The 15084-nt window shown below is 45.3% G+C and overlaps 3 protein-coding genes across 3 annotated transcripts; 2 read left to right on the forward strand and 1 right to left on the reverse strand.

Annotated features, from left to right (window-relative positions):
* The first annotated feature begins 381 nt into the window (after positions 1-381).
* LOC107462966 (acetylglutamate kinase, chloroplastic) lies at positions 382-1579 on the forward strand. The gene has a single exon (XM_016081656.3). It carries the CDS (start codon positions 382-384, stop codon positions 1372-1374), a length of 993 nt encoding a protein of 330 aa, XP_015937142.1. The 3' UTR covers positions 1375-1579.
* Positions 1580-1800: 221 nt separating this feature from the next.
* Positions 1801-5859, reverse strand: LOC107463013 (DDT domain-containing protein DDR4). The gene is made up of 11 exons (XM_016081709.3): positions 5604-5859; positions 5312-5422; positions 4714-4800; positions 4583-4620; positions 4418-4499; positions 4178-4284; positions 3941-4100; positions 3764-3856; positions 3525-3645; positions 2950-2992; positions 1801-2548 (listed from the first exon to the last, which is right to left on the reverse strand). Exons 1-11 carry the CDS (start codon positions 5709-5711, stop codon positions 2086-2088), a joined length of 1413 nt encoding a protein of 470 aa, XP_015937195.1. The 5' UTR covers positions 5712-5859; the 3' UTR covers positions 1801-2085.
* Positions 5860-10644: 4785 nt separating this feature from the next.
* On the forward strand, positions 10645-12459 carry LOC107462965 (uncharacterized). The gene is made up of 2 exons (XM_016081655.1): positions 10645-11673; positions 11779-12459. Exons 1-2 carry the CDS (start codon positions 10645-10647, stop codon positions 12457-12459), a joined length of 1710 nt encoding a protein of 569 aa, XP_015937141.1.
* The last annotated feature ends 2625 nt before the right edge of the window (positions 12460-15084 follow it).

The raw sequence follows: 15084 nt of genomic DNA on the forward strand, positions 1-15084 counted from the left end.
TAATATATTAGTAATTTATAAAGAAAGAAAGTAAAGAAATGCTTTGTATAAGAAGGAAAGAGAGAGGAAGCATTTGCTTTATTGCTTGTGTGTGTGTAAAAAGCATCTGAAAATGTTTGGTATTTATACATGTAAAGTGATGTTACTTTCAACCTTTATTTATTGCTTTTTGTATTGTAAATAGATTCATTCAATCTTGAGAATGAAATCCAGGTGGTCATCGATCTTTATCACAACATTATTTTAATAAATATACTAAAAGTTTAAATTTCAATATTTATAAAAAAAATTGAATAAATAATATTAAGATGTGTTCTTAAAATAAAAACACGAATTAATCAAACATGATTTCAATGTAAGAATTTCTCTTTAAATGGTAAAATGTTAACGGTGGTCACTAGGTACGCTACTTGTAATTCTGAGCATCTGCAACTTTCGCCTCATACTCTGACAGTGAGAAAACACAATGTTTCAGCCGTCTCCAACCCGGTTCAGGAACCCAAACTCGCTGAGTCACTCTCCCCGGGTCAGTTCCGAGTCGACATCCTCTCTGAATCGCTCCCTTTCATTCAGAAGTTCCGGGGAAAAACCATCGTCGTCAAGTATGGCGGTGCCGCCATGAAGTCACCGGCGCTGCAGGCATCCGTGATCAACGACCTCGTACTTCTCTCCTGTGTCGGCCTCCGCCCCGTCATGGTCCACGGCGGCGGGCCGGAGATCAACCACTGGCTCAGCCGACTCAACATCCAGGCCGTGTTCCGCGACGGACTCCGCGTCACCGACGGCGACACCATGGAGATCGTGTCCATGGTGCTCGTCGGAAAGGTAAACAAGACGCTGGTTTCACTCATCAACAAGGCCGGCGCCACCGCCATCGGCCTTTCCGGCATGGACGGCCGCCTCATAACCGCCTGCCCCAGCCCCAAGGCGGCGGACCTGGGGTTCGTCGGAGAAGTGGAGCAGGTGGATCCGTCGGTGCTTCGGCCACTGATTGCGAGTGGGTACATCCCGGTGGTGACGTCAGTTGCGGCCGACAAATACGGTCAGCCGTACAACATCAATGCTGATACAGTGGCGGGAGAATTAGCAGCGGCGCTGGAGGCGGAGAAACTGATTCTGCTAACTGATGTAGCTGGGATATTGGAGAATAAGGATGATCCAAAGAGCTTGGTGAAGGAGATTGATATAAAGAGAGTGAAGAAAATGATGGATAATGGGAAAATTGGTGGTGGAATGATTCCCAAGGTGAATTGCTGCGTGCGATCGCTAGCTCAAGGGGTGAGGACTGCCAGTATTATCGACGGCCGCGTCCCGCATTCTTTGCTGTTGGAGATTTTGACGGATGAAGGTGCTGGAACTATGATCACTGGCTAAATTTTTTAGATTGATTTTATAGTGTTTCTTGTTTTTCATGTGATAAATGAAAGCTTGCAATGAATGATGCAAGGTTTTGCTGCTTTTTGTGCACAGCTTCTAGTAAATCGTTTTGTACTTCGCTTTTAGTAATGCATAAGGAAAATATTGATTTGGTTTCCTTATGTTTTCGTTATGAAGTTTTGGGTCTTTTGGTTGAACGAAATACTTGTTACTTGCAAATCATTTACCAGGAAAGTTTGTGTTCTTGCCTTTCGGTTCGAGTTCCAACTCTGAGGAAATTATGCTCATATCGAATGAAATTAATCCCTATATTGTAAGCAATTACAATTGGCAAAATCAAATTAATAGATTGCTTAGTAACAAGGTTTTGTTGCTGATGAAAAAGAGCAAAATGCATACAAATGAAATCCTCGGATAAGTATATACATCAGAACCAGTAGAAATTACCAGCATATATGTTTTTATCCATCTACATTTATATCCCAAAATATAGTTCAGAAATATCTCGCACAACGCCACTTTAAGCAAAGTGTGGTGCATGGATTACAAGACTAGGTGCAAAAAATATCTAAAAATCCTAAAATGTGATTGACCTAATGCTGCTGTTTTTCAAGCTTACAAAAATGTGTTGACTGTTGATGCAAGCATATTCATAAAACCACTGCTAAGCTTGCATACTTTGTCAATATCTATGGTAATACCAACGGCCTAATTGGACTCCGAAATGTCTTCATTCTCTTGTTCTTCATCATCTGAATCTGGAATAACAATAGATTCTAAGGCAGAATTTCGAGTGGGTCTCTGTCTCAGTCTTTGCTTTGAGGCCAAACCTCTGCTTTCTGCAAGGGTATGGCTAGGGACTCCAGCTAACCGCTTGCTGTAGCGAACTCCCCTTGGATAAGAAACTGTGTGGCTTGAATGCACTTCCTTTGTATAAGGAGCTGCACGGGTTGAATGCGCTTCTGAATTTCCCAGCTCGCTACTATCAGCATCATCATCTTGCTCCTCACTGTAACCACAATCCTCATGTTCATAACCAGTATCATCACTGTCTGATACGGGAACCACATCCTGTTTGGAATCACTCTCTGATGAATCATCCTTGCTGTTGGATTTACCTTCTGATCCTGTGTTTTTGTCTCGTTCAGTGCCTGAAGACCTTTTCCTTGTACTAATGTCAACCAAGGAAAGTAGAAAAGCAGCATTAGATTCAGAAATGAGGACATTATCTATTAGATAATTGGGATAAAAAATGACAGAATCCAAAAATATTAAATAAATAATTTGATGTTACACCAAAAACATCTTGGGCTAGCCAGTGTTAAACGGCCATGCCATTCAACAGTCAACACAGGACTATCTACTTGACTACTTCCATATCGATGTGTATGTATAATTACATATGTATATATAAGGCATGAAGCAACCCCGCAAAGTGTAGGCTGAAGATAAATTTAAGTTCGCTAATCTCTTTTTTTTGGTTTGGTTATTGACTTATTATCCAAACAAACCCCTGGACATCATTAGAAGTAGAGCATGAACCAAATATATATACATATATATACAACATACTTTATTAACTGTATAGCTTCCTTCATGGTACGATCATAAGCTTCTGCAATATTTCCGAAAAAGAATTTCATTAGCTTCAAATATCCAATTCGCATCAAAAGATGGCATAAAGAAGAAATCAATCAAGACAAGTTAGATGCAATTTCAATTGAAAATTCACTAGGCATTTAACAGAGAAAAATGTAAAATTCACCAGGAGAGTGTCAAGGAAAAATGGTTAAACAAATAAAATGTAAAATCCAAATTAATAGAGCGCCTTAATATTAGGCAACGTTCTCAACATACAAATTAATGCAACGGCAGCATGTCACAAATAATAGTCCAGAGAGAAAGCCGATGTCTCGTTTATGCAGAAACATCCTCACCCATTTAATTCACAAGACATACACACTACCAATGCAAGTAATACGTAAACCAAGAAAAGAACAAATTCAACTCCATGAGTATGCACTATGCAGGATGACGTTGACAACAGTATTGTGCATCAGAACAGGTAGATCACATTGATTTAGGTATCATCATTCATCAAACAAATGTGAATGCATAAATAATTGAAGATACAATACCCATCTTACCAAGTGAGTAATTAACAGGCCTGCGAGTACGACAAGAGCGTGTATTTCCTGAGCAATAATTCCGAAAATCAGTTGATAGCATCTCCTGTCGTTTCTTTCGTTCTGCTGCTCTTTCTTTATTCTGTGAAATTTGAAAGTGATGTTACTTCAAATCAATACAACAAACAAAGATGTGGACGCCGTTAAGTATCATGAAAGACCTATCAAACACTAGACAAGATTACTAATTACTATCATACCTTTTTAAGCTTTTCAAGAACAGGAATGACGTCACTTTCAAGTTTCTTACTAATAGCAACTTCAACAGAAGATTTGCTACATGAAAATGTTTCCTGCAACCAACATTCAATGATAGTAAATTAAGAACTGAAATTTAGGATGTAGGAAGAAGATAGGGCAGTGAATTTGATCTTTACAGCTGCTTTTGAAAATTCTTCCAGATTGGATGCAAGTGTTTCCCATTGAAAATTGATGGGAATTGATAAACAGCCATTGACATCATTCTGTGAACTTGAGTCTGATGTGATTATTTCTCTATACAATCTGTGACTCTTGCATTTTGCATTTGCATCATACCTATGATCAACAAAGTGGTAATCAATATTTTGAGATTTAGAGAAATATGAAAAGACCAGAACAATTCTAAAGATTACCAAAAGAAAGTGTCAGTTCCAGCTCTTCCTAAGGCTACTTTGCGAAAAGATGTAAGTTCTGTTCCTTCTTTTAAAGAATCATTAATGTATGATACTGCATCATTTTGCTGAAGATAAAAACACACCAGCAAACAAAAAAGGGGACAAATTAAAACATAGACTTTGAGGATAGATTGTCTAGCCAGGAAAATGCAAAAATATCCTATATATTAGTGAAACCACAAGAGGAGATAAGAATACTTCAGCTCGAACTTCACATAGCGCTTTTAGCAGTCGCAAACGATCCAGTGGAGTAAGTTCCTTGTATTTGGATATCTCCTCTCTGCATAAACCATCCATGACATCAATTATTAAAATTTTGCAGCAATCATTTTCAGCACAACATTATTGGTACATTTCCAGTACCCATTAGACGGCACAAGTGGAATCTTCCCCTCGGCAACCTATGAAAAGGAGCCAAAAAGCATCAGTGAGACAATGGGAAGAGAGAAAAAATAATTAAAATGTAAAAAGTCAAGTAACAAGCAAAGACTCACCCATGACCACCACATAGCTAGTTTCTTGCAGAGAGCAGTCACCCATTTGTCAGAATTAACCAAATTTTTATTCACTGGTGGTATCCCCTGTGAAAAATGCAAACAAAATTTAAAATTTAGAAAGAAACCAACGATGGACCAATATCCAAATAATGATAGTATATGATAGGAATACTATGAACTTAAAAATACAAACCATAAAGGGTAAGGTAAGGATGGTTGGTTTGATTTGAAAAGTTTGCCAATTTATCATCATATTCATATTCATATCTTAGGCTTTCCTCCCAAAATAATAATAGAAATAATAAGAAAATAAACCCGGCTTCTCTCCCTGCATCACTCCTTAATTTGGTGAAAATTGTCTTAAACGGTATTTTATCCAAAAAAAAATTATGAACACAGTAAAGCTTTGAACTTAATGAGTTCAATACATCCCTGCTGTAAAGGTGAACGCAAAAAATTAGCTCTTTTTTTGTACTAAAATTATTCGCTTGAAATGAAAGGAAATGAAAAGTCACGTTGTTACTATAATCTATATAAAAGGTCATAAGTTTGATAAAATCAAAAATAAGAATAATAAATAAGAATAAGAAAGTACCTTCAAAAGTTGAATGTGTAGCTGAGCAAGTGCAGAGTCAGGCTTGACAATCCCAATTTCTAACTCTTCAGCAGAAAGCTTGAATTCTTTGCCGAGTATTGAGCTAAACACCTGAAATCACCAAAACCACCCTCACTCATTGATTTATATCCTACTCTCACACTGAATCCTACATTTTAACCCCCCAAAAAAATTAATAACAATTATAATAACAACGTCTACGATATCATGACCTAAGAAAAATTAGAAAACAACGATTTTTCTTTTCATGAAGCGCGAATATGATTCTTACGTCGAAGAAGTTGAGAACAGAAGCGAGTTCCCAGCGTCCACGTAGCCTCAGAATCTCATCCTCCATCGTATTCTCCTCGCCTCCACTGTGTTCTTCTGCGTTCGTCATTTCTCTTTCTCTCTCTTCGTTGCGAATTCTGAGAGAAGAAACGTTAGAGAATGATCGAAGAATGGAGAATAAAAAGAAGAGGAAGCGTGATCGACAGGGCAAAACGCAAAACGGTGAGTTTTTTCTTTTTCCCGCCCGAAGCGCTTTTTACTCGCTTTTATTTTAACCTGCTCTGAATCGCAGTGGACAGTGTGGAGTAGAGTGGAGTGTTGGATTTTTTATTTATTTTAGGGTTAATTAATTTTGGGTCGCGCCCTTTTGGATCGTTTCCCTCGCGGCTCGAAATGTGGCTTTTAAGGGTCGTGTATTGCTTGTTTGCTATGGGCCCAGGTGAAAAAGAGACTTTAATTTTATTTTCTTTTTTTATATATTATCAGGATTTTTTAACTAAATAAATAATAATTTTATTAGGTAACCAACTAGGATAATAATTAATTGCACAACTAATATATTAACTGTTTAAAAATCCAATAAAAAAATTACAAATTTTAAATCAAGAGTAATTTTAATCTCATTTTTATTTTTATTTATAGTAAAAAAATAACCACAAAATTTTTTACCTTCTTTTTAAGTCCTTTAGTCGCGTCATTTAATATCATCTCCAATTACCTTAGTCGACGTGTCACGTCGCTGTTGCGTCACGCTGTCCATCACCGTTCATCACTCAACCATCATCCACCAACAATAGATGTTTTTCCTAAGAATGTACAATAAAAAATTATTAAAAATAAGACATCATTTTGAATGTTTTTTTATATTTGGATTTCATATGCTTAAATTTTAGAAGTATCGAATAACAAACGAAACATCTAAAATATAAGGAAAAGAAATATCTAAAAACTAAAAAATTAAACATTTAAAATTACTTAAAAAATAATCCAAAACTTAAAAATAAGAAACATCCAAAACATAAAAAAAAAGCTGCTTCGAAGAAAAAGAGACACGAATGAGAGAAGGGAAATGCCGAAGGATTGGAAGGCAATGCAGTGAGAGGAGTTGCAGACGAAAAGTGTAGCAGACTAGCAGCACATCAAGACGAATTAGAGGAGAAAGGCGCGGCGAAAGGAGTTGGAAGAAGAGGCCACGACGTGAGAAGTTGGATTTGGGAGGGTGCATGTGTTTTTCTAGCACAATCCTAATTTTCTTAAATTTTAAAATCAGTATTTTGAAAAGTTGACTACTAGGTTAATCAATTGGCTGCATATAAATTTGATTATTTATACTTTCTCATAAAATAAAAGATAAATTATGTTACGGCCCGGTCCACAATCAGCGCGGGTCGACCCGACCCAAGCAATACCCGACCCGGACACGCGCCCTCCAACCGACCCGGATACGCGTCCTGTACGGCTCACACACGGCTGCAGGACAGCGTCCTTGGGAATATGGGCCTGTCCCATAAGGGGCCCACTACTGACATGTATATAAGGGGAAGATTGGCTCTTCCCCCGAGGTACGTCATATCTTTTCAACCCTTTACTCTGCTCGCCTGCACATTGCTGACTTGAGCGTCGGAGTGTCTTTGCAGGTGGCACCCCCCCATCATTTCTTCAAGACGAGTGCTCGGCTTCTCGGCTACCCGTAGAACAGTACGACCCAGGCTAAGGCGTCCTCCCCCTTTCATCTATCCACCCGACCTGTTCAGTACCCGACCAACGAACATTGGCGCCGTCTGTGGGGAGGAGTCCTGCCTAAATGGAAGTCGTGCTGGGTCCCGGTGACCAAGCTCGAGCAGCCGGAGCGGAGGGGGCGGCCTCCGTCGCTTCGCTGAGGGGGCGGCGGAGGTCCCCCCAACAGCACACGAGGACACGACCCTTCGGGGGAACGGGTGGCGATAGCGCCATAATAATGCAGGAGCTACGCCACAGAGTCCAGAACTTAGAGCGACAGCTAGCCGACCGGGAGCGGGATGGACGGTCTACCGATCCTAGCTTTACCCCATCTCCCGGGAGCGAGGAGGAAGACTCTCACCGAAGCCGCCAGCGGCGCACATCCGCTTCCCGGACGGAAGCGGAGAGCACGCGGGAGGAATCACCCGTAATAAGAAGGCGAAACGACATGCCGAAACACTTCGACAAACCAACGGACATGAGGTATGACGGGACCCAAGACCCTCTAGAACATCTCACGGCCTTCGAAGCCAGAATGAATCTAGAGGGGGTAGGCGACGAAGTAAGATGCCGCGCCTTCCCGGTAACCTTAGCAGGGCCAGCGATAAGATGGTTTAACGGCCTCCCACAAGGTTCCATCTACAGTTTCTCGGACATCAGCCGTGCATTCCTGGCCCAGTTTACAACGCGGATAGCAAAGGCCAAGCATCCTATCAACCTTCTCGGGGTAACCCAGAGACAGGGAGAGCCGACCAGGAGGTACTTAGATCGGTTCAACGACGAATGCTTGGAAATCGACGGCTTAACCGACTCGGTGGCCAGTCTCTGCCTGACGAACGGCCTCCTCAACGAGAACTTCCGAAAACACCTCACCACAAAGCCGGTTTGGACGATGCATGAAATCCAAACGGTGGCCAAAGAGTACATAAACGACGAGGAAGTCAGCCGAGTCGTGGCCGCCAATAAGCGGCAGTCCGGTTACGGCCAGGCTCGACAGTCCGGTGGCGACGGGGAGAGAGCAAAAGAAAAGGCTAGGGAGGAGGCATCAAACAAAGCACCTAGGCCGTTCCCTTGAGTCGGGAAGTTTACTAACTACACTCCACTCACCCTCCCCATCGTGGAAGTCTATCAACAAATAGCTAAGAAGGGAATTCTTCCGAAGCCCCGACCGCTTAAGGACCGCACGGGTGGAAACAAGAACCTTTATTGTGATTACCATAAGGGGTATGGCCATCAAACACAGGACTGTTTCGACCTGAAGGATGCACTAGAACAGGCGATAAGGGAAGGAAAGTTAGCAGCGTTCTCCCATCTCATCAGGGAGCCGAGAAGGCGTTATCGTGATCAAGACGAGGAAGGCAAGACACGCTCGGCCAAGCGGCGACAGGAGCCCGAAGACAGAGACCATGGCCTCACTGTGATAAACGTGGTAACGGCAAAAAACACTGCACCAAAGTCTCGGTCGGCACACAAGAAAGACGCCAAGGTTCTGGCGATCTCATCTCCACCGGTGCAGAGTACCAAAAAACCTCCGTCCATTTCTTTCGGCCCAGAAGACCAATGGTTCAGCGACGCCCCGGAAAACCCTCCTATGGTCATAACGGCCAGAGTGGGAACCGGCCTCGTCAAACGGATCCTTGTCGACACGGGAGCTGATTCAAACATCATGTTCCGCAACGTGTTCGACGCACTGGGGCTAAAGGATGCCGACCTGACAACTCACCAGCACGGGGTTATCGGGTTAGGCGACCACTTCATCAAACCTGACGGAGTCATTTCCCTACCAATCTCGCTGGGACAGATGCAAGGCCGAAGGTCGGCGATGGCCTAGTTCGTAATCCTCCGAGACTCCACAGCTTACAACATCATCTTGGGAAGAAAAACAATCAATGATTTTGAAGCCATAATCAACACCAAGCTGCTAGTTATGAAGTTTGTCACCGATGATGGATCCATAGGGACCATAAGAGGAGACCTCGAGACGGCGGTCGCTTGTGACAATGCCAGCCTTTCCCTCAGAAAGAAGTCCAAGGAAGCATCTGGCATATTCCTAGCCGACCTTGATGCCAGAGTAGAGGACAAGCCGAGGCCGGAACCAGAAGGGGACCTGGAGAAATTTAGCATCGGCGACGAAGGGGAAAAGTTCACATTCGTTAACAAGAACCTCCCACACGAGCTGAAGGAGCCTTTGATTGAAATGATAAGGGCCAACAAGGACTTGTTCGCATGGACACCAGCCGACATGCCGGGGATAGATCCACAAATCATCTCACATCACCTAGCCGTCAAGCCGGAAGCACGCCCAGTGGCTCAACGGAGGAGAAAGATGTCGGCGGAAAGAGCGGAGGAGGTAGCCAAGCAAACGGCCGGCCTCCTAGAAGCAGGCTTCATACGGGAAGTACGTCAACGCCGCGGCGGGATATCGGTATCTGAGTTTCATGGACGCCTACTCTGGTTACAATCAGATACCGATGCACCGACCAGACGAAGACAAAACGGCGTTCATAACGCCAGGAGGAACTTTCTGCTATAAGGTAATGCCATTCGGCTTGAAAAATGCGGGGGCAACATATCAAAGGCTGATGAACAGGATATTCCACGACCTCATAGGGAAAACAGTTGAAGTTTATATGGACGACATCTTGGCAAAAACAACACGACCTGACGACCTCCTAAACGACCTGGCAAGTGTATTTGCGTCCCTCCGTCAACACGGTATGAGGCTGAACCCCCTCAAGTGCGCCTTCGCCATGGAAGCCGGCAAGTTCCTGGGATTTATGATAACTCAGAGAGGGGTAGAAGCTAACCCGGAGAAATGCCAGGCAATACTTCAGATGAAGAGCCCGGGCTGTATCAAGGACGTCCAGAGGTTGGCAGGGCGATTGACATCACTTTCCCGGTTTCTCGGAGCCTCGGCGACAAAGGCCCTGCCATTTTTTAACCTCATGAAGAAAGGGATGGCGTTTGAGTGGACACCCGCGTGCGAAGAAGCCTTTCAACACTTCAAGGAAATCCTGGCGGCACCTCCCGTTCTCGGGAAGCCAAGGGACGGGGAACCACTATACCTATACCTCGCTATAACAAGCGAAGCCCTGGCCGCAGTACTGATACGGGAGGACGGGAAAGCCCAACAACCAGTCTACTTCATAAGCAGGGCCCTGCAAGGAGCAGAATTAAGATATAGCAAGTTGGAAAAGCTAGCCTTGGCACTCCTAACTTCCTCGAGAAGGTTAAAACAATACTTCTAAAGTCACCAAGTGGTCGTCAGAACGGACCAGGGGATCCGGCAAGTTCTCCAAAAACCTGACCTAGCGGGAAGAATGATGACTTGGTCCATCGAACTCTCTCAATATGACATACGGTACGAGCCCCGGCAAGCCATCAAGGCGCAGGCCATGGCGGATTTCTTGGTTGAGGTAACGGGAGATCCAGGCGAAGACATGGGTACACGGTGGAAGCTCCATGTGGACGGAGCCTCCAACCAGACCTTCGGAGGTGCCGGGATCATCCTGGAAAGCCCGATTGGGGTTGTATACGAACAGTCGGTTAGATTTGAATTTCTCATCTCAAACAACCAAGCGGAATACGAAGCCCTCATAGGAGGCTTGACCCTAGCGGCGAAGGTCGGCGCAAGAAGACTGGAAGTATGCAGCGATTCCCAAGTCGTCACTTCCCAAGTAAACGGCAGCTACCAAGCCAAGGACCCCTTGTTGCAGAAGTACTTGGAAAAGGTTAAAAGCTTGAGCCAAAAGTTCGAAGAGGTCACGGTCCAGCATGTACCCAGAGAAAGGAATGCACGGGCAGACCTCCTATCAAAATTGGCCAGCACGAAGCCAGGGGAGGGGAACCGGTCTCTCATCCAAGGCATGACAAGGGAACCAGCAATTGCACTACACATAACAACCCTAAGTTCTTCATGGCTAGACCCCATCACCAACTTCCTAGAACACGGCCAAGTCCCTGGTGATGAAAAGGATGCGGCAAAATTGAGAAGAGAAGCGGCAAAATACGCCGTCATCCAAGGACAGCTGTTCAGGAAGGGGCTTAGCCAACCCCTACTGAAGTGCCTACACCCCGACCAGACGGACTATGTCCTCAAGGAAGTCCATGAGGGCTGCTGTGGGCACCACATCGGAGGCAAAGCCCTAGCAAGGAAGTTAATCCGAGCTGGGTACTACTGGCCGTCGATGATGGCAGATTCCAAAGAGTTTGTCAAAAAGTGCATAAAGTGCCAACAGAACGCCAACTTTGCCAAGGCACCGGCCTCCGAGTTAAGTGTGCTAACGATCTCCCGGCCGTTCGCTCAGTGGGGAGTCGACCTTTTAGGACCCTTCCCGGTCGGCCCTGGGCAGGTCAAATATCTCATAGTAGCGATTGATTACTATACCAAATGGATAGAAGCCGAACCACTGGCTAGCATATCCTCGGCCAATTGCAGAAAATTCATGTGGAGGTAGGTGATAACACGATTCGGGATACCAGAAGTCGTCATCTCGGACAATGGCACACAATTCACTGACAAGAAGTTCACGGAATTTCTTAGCGGCCTGGGTATAAGGCAAAGGTTCTCTTCGGTAGAACACCCTCAGACGAATGGACAAGTGGAGTCCGCCAACAAGGTTATCCTTTCAGGGTTGAAAAAGAGGTTGGACAACAAGAAGGGTGCTTGGGCCGACGAGCTAGCGTCGGTCCTCTGGTCTTACCGAACAACCGAGCAGTCCTCCACCAAGGAAACACCTTTCCGATTAACATACGGGGTGGATGCGGTAATACCCGTAGAGATCGGTGAACCGAGTCCGCGATTGCTTTTGAAGGGAGTGGAAGAAACTGTAGAAAAGGACCTGATAGATGAAGCCCGGAAAATGGCCCATTTGACGGAAACGGCGCTAAAACAAAGAATAGCTCTGCGATACAACACCAAAGTGCTCAAGAGGGAATTTGAGCCTGACGACCTCGTCCTAAGGCGGAACGATATCGGCCCGCCGACCCCCGGAGAGGGCAAGCTAGCGGCAAACTGGGAAGGTCCCTACAGAGTCAAAAAGGTGATGGGAAAAGGAGCCTTTAAGTTAGAAAGGCTCGATGGCAAGGAGGTCCCGAGGACATGGAACGCGGACAACCTTAGAAGATTCTACTCCTAGAGGACGGAACGACATGCCGGATAATCTAGCTAAGTAGTCAATTTGTCATTTATAGTAACTTTCAAGTCCTTTATGTGGTTACCGAATAAGATATACTTGTGCAAATTCTCCACCATATTTTATCTCCACTTTTCAGATAAAACATCCCGTCGCGACTAACAACGACATGCGACCCGGGACTGATCACCCCGGGAAGTCATCTACCACCGTTGTAACAAATAACTACACGAAAGGCCACGGGCCGCCGGTCTAAACGACTCCAAACCAAAAACGGTTAATAGGAGCAATAACACGATCAGACGAATAAACGACAACTATAAACCAAAACGGTTAGAAACGATAACGCACTCAGACAAATAAGAAAAGGTTTACTGCGACAACACGAGCAAGCGACCAAAAATGGTCATTGTTCACAAGCCAAAATTAAAACGGCTAACATCAAATAGTTCACAAGCCAAAAACGGCAAAAACTAAAAAAGTTTACAAGTCAAAACAAAGCGGCTAAACAGGAACTATAAACAGAAGGATCATTTCATGGGGGCATCAACAACCTTGCCGTCATGGATAACCTTGCGGACACCGATCGCCGACGTGTCGACCTCAGGGGCAACAATCTTTATTTGAGCTTTAAGGGCTTCCTCGGTAGCCAGGATCGCACCCCTGCCCTGTTTGACGACGTCCTTGTACTTCGCCTTCCATGTCGACAGTTCGGCCTCCACGGCCCGCTTTTCTTCCTCAACTTCGGCCACACACTTTTGCGCCGCGCCGACCTGACCTTCCAGAGCCATCTCACGCTTGACCAAACGTTCAATCGTCGCGTCCGACTCTTTCTGTTTCTTCTCGGCAGCTGTTAACTTTTGTTCAGCGGCGGTAGCTTTCTGCTCAGCGGTGGTGGCTTTCTTCTCGGCGGCATCCAACTTTTCCGAAGATTGAGTCAACTGCTCCCGAAGAGTTTCTACTTCACTTTTTAATTCATTGTTGGCCTTCCCACTAGCTTCCAACCTCCTGCGGAGGGACTCCATCCCGGACAGCTCAAACTCAGCTTTCCGGGCTATCACAACACCCCGCAGAAGTGTTCGGTACATCCACCTCGCCTGCCCGGCAAGGGATGACTCGTGGAAGTACTCCTCGGTGCCCGGGATCAGTTGGGTATCTATAAGGTTGCTTGCATCGAAATTCCTCTCCATGACGGTGAGGACTCCCTCGGGACTAGAAGACGCCTTCCTTTTTGCTTTTAGGGGTGGGGACCACCTCCACGTCATCGTCAGGGGCAGACGTCGAACCCCCTTGGCCTACCACTTCGCGAGGAGGAGAGGCATGAACCGCTTTCTCGACCTCGACTTGGGCAGCTTGGGTCGAGGTCCCGGTTCCCCCAACCACGACCTCCTGCTCTGAAGTAGTTTTGTCCTCTAGGGGAACTGTAGACGTTTCAGCAGCAGATTGGTCATTATCCTCTTCATCATCACCGCCGCCAAGGAAAGTCTGAAACAAGTCGGGAAGACCCGTCACCGACGCAGACATATCCACTGCAGGAAAACAAAGAAGGTCGGTTAATCGTCACACAATATCAACAAAAGGGAAAAAGATAAAGCGAAAAGTGAAAAGCTTCTCACAAATATAATTACGGCCGGACTCCCGGTCACCCATGAGGAGATGGGGATTTACTGGGTTCTTCCCAAAAACTGCCATTAGCACCTCGGCAATCTGCTTATCTACTGCCGACATGCTTCTATAGTTTACCTTAATAAAACTATTGGCCCCTGCCCCGAAGCTCCAATAAGTCGGGATGAGCCGTACCCCCTCCAAAGACAACCAAAAGGGGTGACGACCTTTGGCAGGGCGGACCTTAAAATACTTGTCCTTAAACCCATGATAAGAATCTTCAAACAAACCAAAAATCTTTCGACCCTGGGCAGACCGGAAGGACATGAACCCTTTTTTGTGTTTCCCCTCCTTGGAAGGGTTTGTGAGGGTGAAGAAAAAGAGGAAAACATCCACGGACACCGGCAGTTCGAGATATTCACAGACCATCTCGAAACAGCGGATCGAGGCCCAGCTGTTCGGATGCAACTGCGACGGTGACACGGAAATTCGGTTTAAGAGCGCCATTTGAAAGGCTGAGAACGGAATGCGAACTCCGACTTGAGTGAACATGGCTTTGTAGAACCAAATCCAGTCGGCGACCTGGCGGGGTTGGAAGTTGATTTCGTACAATCGCTCGTGAGGAGCCGGGACGAAAACGTCGTAATTGGCCTCCTCGTCGGTCCCGCCGCACAAATACCCGGCTTGTCGGAACTCGGTGAGCTCCTCCTCGCCCATTTGATTGGGTGAATCCCTTATATCAGAGACGACCCAAGCATATTGGTCGTACGCCGCAGGGTTAACGGATGCCCGGGAAACCGTGCGAGCCATACCTACATGGGGGTACCATCCAGTTAGTCTAAGAGATCGGTTGCTCAGGCCGAACACAAACACCACCCCCACGACTTCCCGACCAAGGCCATACAAGACTAAAACAAACACTACCCCCCACGACTTCCCGACTAAGGCCAAACAAGACTAAATGGCTAAAAGAACGAGAGAAAGCCTACCCTGGAATGGTACTTTCCCCCCTAACATATCTAC

The sequence above is a fragment of the Arachis duranensis genome, chromosome 8 (genome assembly GCF_000817695.3).
Source record: "Arachis duranensis cultivar V14167 chromosome 8, aradu.V14167.gnm2.J7QH, whole genome shotgun sequence".
NCBI lineage: Eukaryota > Viridiplantae > Streptophyta > Magnoliopsida > Fabales > Fabaceae > Arachis > Arachis duranensis.

Excerpts from the sequence above, each read along its gene's own strand:
- LOC107462966 (XM_016081656.3), top strand. The coding sequence starts at position 382 with ATGTTAACGGTGGTCACTAGGTACGCTACTTGTAATTCTGAGCATCTG.
- LOC107463013 (XM_016081709.3), bottom strand. The coding sequence starts at position 5,711 with ATGACGAACGCAGAAGAACACAGTGGAGGCGAGGAGAATACGATGGAG. Across the intron at positions 5,423-5,603 it reads CTGTTCTCAACTTCTTCGAC|GTGTTTAGCTCAATACTCGG; the intron begins GTAAGAATCATA and ends TGGTGATTTCAG. Across the intron at positions 2,993-3,524 it reads GCCTGTTAATTACTCACTTG|AAGCTTATGATCGTACCATG; the intron begins GTAAGATGGGTA and ends GAAATATTGCAG.
- LOC107462965 (XM_016081655.1), top strand. The coding sequence starts at position 10,645 with ATGACTTGGTCCATCGAACTCTCTCAATATGACATACGGTACGAGCCC. Across the intron at positions 11,674-11,778 it reads TCCCGGTCGGCCCTGGGCAG|GTGATAACACGATTCGGGAT; the intron begins GTCAAATATCTC and ends ATGTGGAGGTAG.